This window comes from Callospermophilus lateralis, chromosome 2 (genome assembly GCF_048772815.1).
Source record: "Callospermophilus lateralis isolate mCalLat2 chromosome 2, mCalLat2.hap1, whole genome shotgun sequence".
Lineage (NCBI taxonomy): Eukaryota > Metazoa > Chordata > Mammalia > Rodentia > Sciuridae > Callospermophilus > Callospermophilus lateralis.
Genome location: NC_135306.1, coordinates 198,603,373 through 198,610,697, shown reverse-complemented (window position 1 = coordinate 198,610,697; position 7,325 = coordinate 198,603,373). Strand labels below are relative to the sequence as shown.

Sequence of the window (7,325 nt, the reverse complement as noted above, 5' to 3'; positions counted from 1 at the left end):
TCTTCTTCTAGCTGTGGTAAAAGGTATACTTCTCACCCATCCCATAGAGGTTAATCAGATTCAAAATAACAAATTCACTCTACCAGTCCAATTTTCCTAAGGCTTTAAATACCATCTTCTACAGTAAGCCAAAGTATGACATGGATTTCATATTGTTGCCATCTTTTGTTACCTTTTCAGCCAGCCAGCCAACCAACCATCCAACCAACCAAATTGTTGAAGCCTTTCCTAACTCTCTGAAATAAAACCTTTAATGAAGAATCTCTGCTTTTTGGGCAGAGCAATGTTCAGGGGTGAAAAGTGATTGACTGTGAAGGGTTGGATTGATTCATTGGTGAATTCATAGATTAATGGGCTACAAGAAGCTGGAGCCCATTTGGAGGATATAGATCACTTAGGGCATGAAGAGAATATCTTCTCCTGGTTCTCAGTCATTCTCTATTTTTCTCCCTCTCTTTCTCTGCTTTCTGAATGCCATAAGGTGAGCAACTTTCCTCCACCATGGTCTTAAAATATATTACATACTTAAATGTAATCTCTGAAACTATGGAATTACTACAAGAAAACATAGGGGAGATGCTTTAAGACATTGGAAAGGGAAAAGATTTTGATGTGGAGCAAAGCACAGCAAAGAAAAGCAAAGTAGAGAAATAAAATTATGTAACATTTAAAAAGCATCTGCAGGGAGAAAGAAACAAAAATAAACATTAAGAAAAAACCTACAGAATGGGGAAATATAAAGACTATAAATATGAATAGAGGTTTATGTCCAGAATATAAAACTAACTTCAAAATCTCAATTAGCAAAATCTTTGAAAAGTGGGCAATAGACCTAAGTATACATTTCTTAAAAAAAACAAAACAAGACATACAATTGGTGTATGAAAAATTCTTAATTTAACTATTCATTTAGGAAATGAGAGTAAAAATCTCAATGAGACATCACCTTACCACAGCAAGAATAATGTGGTAGCATGGATGTGTAGAAAAGCTGGATGTATGTTAACAGAGTCATTGTGGAAGACTATATGAAAGTTTCTCATAAAATTAAGAATAGAACTACCATATGATTTAGCAATTCTCCTATTGAGGGAAAATTCAAATAAATGGAATAAATATGTCAAAGAGACATTTGTACTTCCATGTTCATGCAGCATTATTCCCAGTAGCTAAAGAATGGAAACAGACTAAGTGTATATCAACTGATGACAAACAAATGTGGTACTTAAATACCACAGAATACTACTCGGTTATAGAACAAAATGAAGCCCAAACATTGTGTCAGGATTGACTGAATTTGGGATCATTGTGTTAAGTGAAAAAAGCCAGATTAAAATATAATTAATGGATAGTATCATCCATGTGTGGAGTCTTGAAAGTAGATCTCAATGAAGTTGAGAATTGAATAGTCGTTACCAGAGGATGGATGGAGTAGGGGGTGAGAGGGAGTGGGAGGGAGAGGTTGACATTGGGTACTAATCTACAGTCATGTCATGCAGGAAGTTCTGGTGTGCCATTGCACAGTAGATAACTGCACATAACACGTATGGACTACTCACTTCAAAAAGCCAGAAGAGATGATTTCTAAAGTTTTCACCATAAAAAAAAAAGATCTTTGAGGACCTCAACATGTTTAACCTAATTGAAACATTGTATAATAGGTGTATTTATAGAAAAATCTCTTGGTGCCTAATCAATATGTACAATTTTTAGGTTTTCATTTATAGGTTAGAACTAAATTTAAAGGCAAAATAACCAGCTTGATCCCTACAGGCAGGTTAATTGCTTCTCAGGCAAGCAGGATGAGGAGCGTTTGACTGTCTCATGGGGAAAATCTCCAGAGGTCTCCAATTCTGTATAAGGTCTCCATGTATGAGCCTCTGAAATCCCAGTGACTCCATGTTACATTGTTTCAGAGGGGAGACCTGCAGTACCATGCCCCACTGGTCATCGTTTATTCATCTGAAGGGTAATCATTGTTATTTTCGTGACCTGAGGATTTGCTATGACCCCTCAGCCCTGATCAGGGGAAACACTCAGATAACAGGCTCTATGATTAATCTTTGAATAAGAGTAACTGTGATATACTAATAAACCTGGCTTAATTCTTATTTATAGACACTAACTATAAACTATGGAGGAGAAGTAGTTTTATATCTATTTTATGTAGGAAGAGGTGAGAAATTATTCTTAAGAAACAAAAAATTCATGATCATTGCTAATTATCTTTTAAAATTTTTGCTAGTGCATTATAGTTATACATATTATTAGGGTTCATTTTGGCATGATTATACAAGCATGGAATATAGTTTTCTCCAATTCAGTCCCCAGTTCTTCCCTTCCCCTTCCCTGTTCCTTACCTCTCCTCTGCTGATCTTCCTTCTATTTATTTATAGTTTTTAAAGTAAGAACTGATAGATGTCCATAAAGGTGGAATGCGCTGTGGCACATTCACGTGTACACAGCATAACTTGGTCTGCTTTGTCGCACTGTTCCTCCCTTACTTATCTCTCCTCATGTTTTCCTGCCTTAGGAAATTCAGAACCTTTGCTCACTGCTGGGAAGAGACCCCCTGTGTCAGCACTTGTGGAATTTTCCATTGCTGATTTTCTAATTTCAAACCCACTACTCTGGGCTGGTTGTTCTTTCACTTCCAGTAAAGAGGTAAGCTCTGTATTCCCTAAACATTCCAGTGAGAAATGAAAGCCAGGCAGAAGCAGCGGGCTACCTGCTATGGGTTATTTGAAAGCAGAAAGAAATGTTCTCAGAATGTTTCTAAAAACGAAGGTGAGTCTATGAATAAATGTTTATCACAGGGACATTAGTGATTTATAGGACAAATCTTGCTTCTTTCCTCTAAAATGTGAACAAAAATAAGACATGATGCTTTGATTGATTACTGTTTATCTTGTTCATTTTATATTTGGATCTCATAGAAGGCAAAAAAAAAAAAAAACCACAAAGACACAAAATCGTGAATTGATCCTTCTTTAAACTATAAAAGGATGCTAAAGGTATCAACATGCTCTGAACTGCATTTAACCCTTTCACCATTATCTCATGCTTATTATAAGGAGGTGACTTTAACTCCTGAGCCTGCATTTTTCTCATGCTCTGTATGATTGTACAGCATTCCTTATCACATCCTCAGTTTCCTCAATGATAAAATAATAATAGAACCTACATTACACAAACATATGCATTCCACACTTGTATATAAATCCCTTATCATTTGTTGTAGAACTTAGTGTATGCTAAAAGTAATCAAAAGTTTGTTAGAACTGGCAGCCATAGCCAGGTACAGTGACGCACACATGTAATCCCAGTGACTTGGGAGGCTGAGGCAAGAGGATCGCGAGTTCAAAGCCAGCTTCAGCAAAAGTGAAGTGCTAAGCAACTCAGCGAGACCTTGTTGTTTCCAAATAAAATACAAAATAGGGCTGGGGATATGGCTCAGTCATCGAGTGACTCTGAGTTCAATCCCTGGTACTGCTCCCCTCGACAAAAAACAAACAAAAAACTAGCAACCATGATGTCTTCATGGGGCAGGAGTTCAAATGAAGTTGCCAAATGTTTAGGAGGCAATTAGCAGGAATAAGAGTTTTAGATAGATATCTTTTCAAAGGTTCAATTTTAAAAATAAAATTAAATACTATTTATATCCAAGGACAGATTCAAATACAACATTTTACAATATGGCTCTTGCCACTAAAACACATCTGTGAGCTAATAAACTGAGACCCTGGGTCTCAGTGATTTTGTTATGGGATAACAATTAATAGAGAAAAAAATGAGTTTTAAGAAAAATGGGTTCTTTCAACCAAACTGCAATATGGATTTTAAGGAAGCAAATTTTAATAAATTTTCCTTTATGGGACTGCAGGAACAGCAATCCTGTGGTTGGAGTAATAAGAGACTGAGAAACACTGGCATGTGCAGAAAATCTCCGAGTTCATAGTAGGAAAAAAGGTAAATTGGAATAAAAACTTAAAAGACTTCAAACTCATCCAGGACCAATGGCTTTTGTGTTAATATCCATCTTGATTTAAAAAAAATCCTTCCAATAATAAAAACATAGTAACCAGAACTCATCAGGCTGTGCTTAATACCCTGTGTCTTATTGCTCTTTATGTGTCACCTTATTTAATTCTCACAATTGGACATCAGAGTTGCTATCATTGCTGTCTGCACATTGTAGATGGAAAGCTGATGTTCAGAGGAGGTAGGGTAGGACCAGTCACTGTTGGGTTGTAAACAGTGGGTCTGATTTGTGTCTGCCAGGAATCTAGGTTCCATGTGAGTCGTCTGATGACACGTCTGCATTCAGAATCATCTCTGCAGGCCGGGCATGCTCCATCCACCCCAGATATCCCACCACAGCTAACACATATAGAGATGTCGTATTTGTCAAGAATTAAACTCTTCAACCAAATTAGAATTTATGATTTTAGCCACATCATAGCCAACATGAATAGATGTGCAGGTGACCTTAAGCATGCAAGTGTGTGTGGCGGGGTTAATGTGCAATTCAGATTGTTGGTTCATTCAGAACCATTTTGTGATTGAAACAATTTTCATTCACTGAATAATTTTTATTCAATGTTATGGATTTTTATTTACTTGTTTGTGTACCATCCAGTGACAGTCAAATATGGAGAAGAAGATGAATCTGTCACCTAATCCATCACTTAATTCCCTGAGGAAATCTGAGGGATTGAGGTTAAACCAAGCAGACCAGGGGTGTTGCAAATTGAGTCAATTCTGTTGGATTTAAATTCAGTGTAGATCATTACACATAGAAACCACTCATTATAGGTTACAGGCTGGTCTGGGTCCAGAGCAGAGATGAGCAAATATTCTTGTGTGAATAAGAAATTTCTCAACCTTGTATGCTTCATAGTTTACATGAGTGTAACAAGTAACCAAACTAAAAATCCTGGTGATAGAAGATCATGAATACACGTACAATGTATCTAAAGCAGTTCTTGGCAGGTGATCAACAAAAATCAGGAGACGAGCACAGGCAGACAGACCCATCCAGACAAGTCCTTTTGGTCAAGTATTAAATTGTGGATGGATCAGTTAACAAATGTATAAAAATAGTAGAATAGGGTGAACTATTCATTATGATTCCTGAGATTCCAAAGTGGATAACCCTGTCTATCACTGACACACCAAATTTGGTTACAAGTCCACGCATCTTCTGGAGAATCTTGAAGTACCTGTTGTTGCTACAAAGAAAGAATATATCTTATACTTTCTGATTCAATTTAATTTCTTTAACATTTGAGTCCTTTTTTTTTCTTAAGGCTGTAAACCAACTAGAGATTCTCAGATAGCATTGATGGAGAACAGGACAGAAGTGACCCACTTCATCCTGCTGGGACTGACCAAGGACCCAGGTCTGCAGCTCCCCCTCTTTGTGACCTTCCTCCTCATCTACACCATCACTCTGGCTGGGAACCTGGGGATGATCCTGTTGATTGTCTTGGACTCCCGTCTCCACACTCCCATGTACTTTTTCCTGGGTAACCTGTCTCTGGTGGACTTGTGCTACTCTTCAGCTGTCACTCCCACAGTCATGGCTGGGCTTCTTCCTGGAGATGAGGTCATCTCATATGGTGCTTGTGCTGCTCAGATGTTCTTTTTTGTAGCCTTTGCTACTGTGGAAAATTTCCTGCTGGCCTCAATGGCCTATGATCGCTATGCAGCAGTGTGCAAGCCCCTGCATTACACCACCACCATGACGACACGTGTGTGTATTGAGCTGATCATAGGCTGCTATGTCTGTGGCTTTTTGAGTGCCATAGTCTGCACGGGAAACACATTTATTCTCTCTTTCTGCAGGTCCAATGTGGTCCATCATTTTTTCTGCGATATTCCAGCAGTTATGGCTGTATCTTGCTCTGATAGACAGGTCAATGAGTTGATTCTTATTTATGTAGCCAGCTTCAATATTTTTGTTGCTCTCCTTGTTATCTTAATATCCTATATATTGATTTTTGTCACCATCCTGAAGATGCGCTCAGGTGCAGGACACCGGAAGGCTATGTCCACCTGTGCCTCCCACTTCACTGCCATTTCTATTTTCTATGGTACGATGATCTTCATGTATTTACAGCCCAGATCCAGCCATTCACTGGATACTGCCAAAATCACATCTGTATTCTACACTTTGATCATTCCAATGTTGAACCCTATGGTCTATAGCCTACGGAACAAAGAGGTAAAGAAGGCTTTCACAAAGATTGTCTTGGAGGGCAAATAGCCTTTAGGAGTGTGATATTGCTTTTTAAATGATCACATTCCCATCAAGCCTTCTCCATATATTGAATTACATTTTGGTAGACATAATGAAGTTTCTGAAGTGATACCCTTGGCTTCAGGAGACTGTAATTTATAAAAAAAAAAAAAATAGAAAGAGACATTATATTCAGAATCTGATACCTGAATGAAAATATCGCTGATAGCTTGTGGTCGGCTTGTCTGAAGTCTTATTATATATTGATAATTGTGTCATGACCCTCACAAGTTTTTACCCCATGTCCATAGTAATATATCTGGAAGTGCATCTAGATATCCATGATTAGAAGATGTATCCACACGCACATGAATGTGGTAAATTTGTCAAAATTAAGTGTAATATGGTTATTGGTGGTGGCTAATTTATTTGTTAATTTTTTTTTTCCAATTAAGGGCTATCTGGGTAGCCAGGAAAACATTTCTCTGTGTGTTTTTGTGAATATGTTTCAAAAGAGAGTCCTATTTCAGGCAGTATACTTAGGAGAGAGTGTTGAGAGCCACAGCCAAAGGGGCCCCAGCAAACTTCCAGCTGCCAGCAAACTTCCAGCTGCCAGCAAACCTCCAGCTGCCAGCTGATGATTGGCTCACAGCGGCCCCAGCAAACTTCTAGCTGCCAAGTGATTGGCTCCTCTGCGGTGATGCTCATTGGGCTGTTTCCCTGCCCTTTCAGACCATGGAGCTGCTCATTGGGGGACTTTTTTTGGCTCTGCCCACTTGACCCAGCCAATTGGCCTCAAAAGCAGGAGGAGTGGGGGAGGTTGAGAGGCTTGTGGGAAGCCAGTGGTGGCAGTTGGGCTCTGAGGGTTTTTCCTGAGGAGCTGTGTGGTGTGGTGTGTGTGTTCTAAAAATAAAGTTCATTTCTTTTGACAAGTGGCTCCTGAATTGTGCCCAGCCAGACTGTGGCAAGAGAGTAGCATAGATCTCTCATCAATATGAGTACACATCATCCAATCCATTGAAGGCTCACCTGAACAGAACAAATAGCTGAAGGGCAAACTTTCTCTCTCTTTCTCTTTCTTGTT

General features: G+C 38.7%; 1 protein-coding gene across 2 annotated transcripts; it reads left to right on the top strand.

Moving 5' to 3' along the window:
* The first annotated feature begins 5,341 nt into the window (after positions 1-5,341).
* On the top strand, positions 5,342-7,104 carry LOC143391851 (olfactory receptor 5B3-like). Of its 2 annotated transcripts, XM_076844604.2 has the most exons (2): positions 5,342-6,250; positions 7,069-7,104. In XM_076844604.2, exons 1-2 carry the CDS (start codon positions 5,345-5,347, stop codon positions 7,102-7,104), a joined length of 942 nt encoding a protein of 313 aa, XP_076700719.2. In that variant the 5' UTR covers positions 5,342-5,344. The 2 variants fall into 2 exon arrangements, with proteins under 2 accessions (XP_076700719.2, XP_076700720.2); XM_076844605.2 differs by lacking the exon at positions 7,069-7,104 and having other exon boundaries at positions 5,342-6,268.
* The last annotated feature ends 221 nt before the right edge of the window (positions 7,105-7,325 follow it).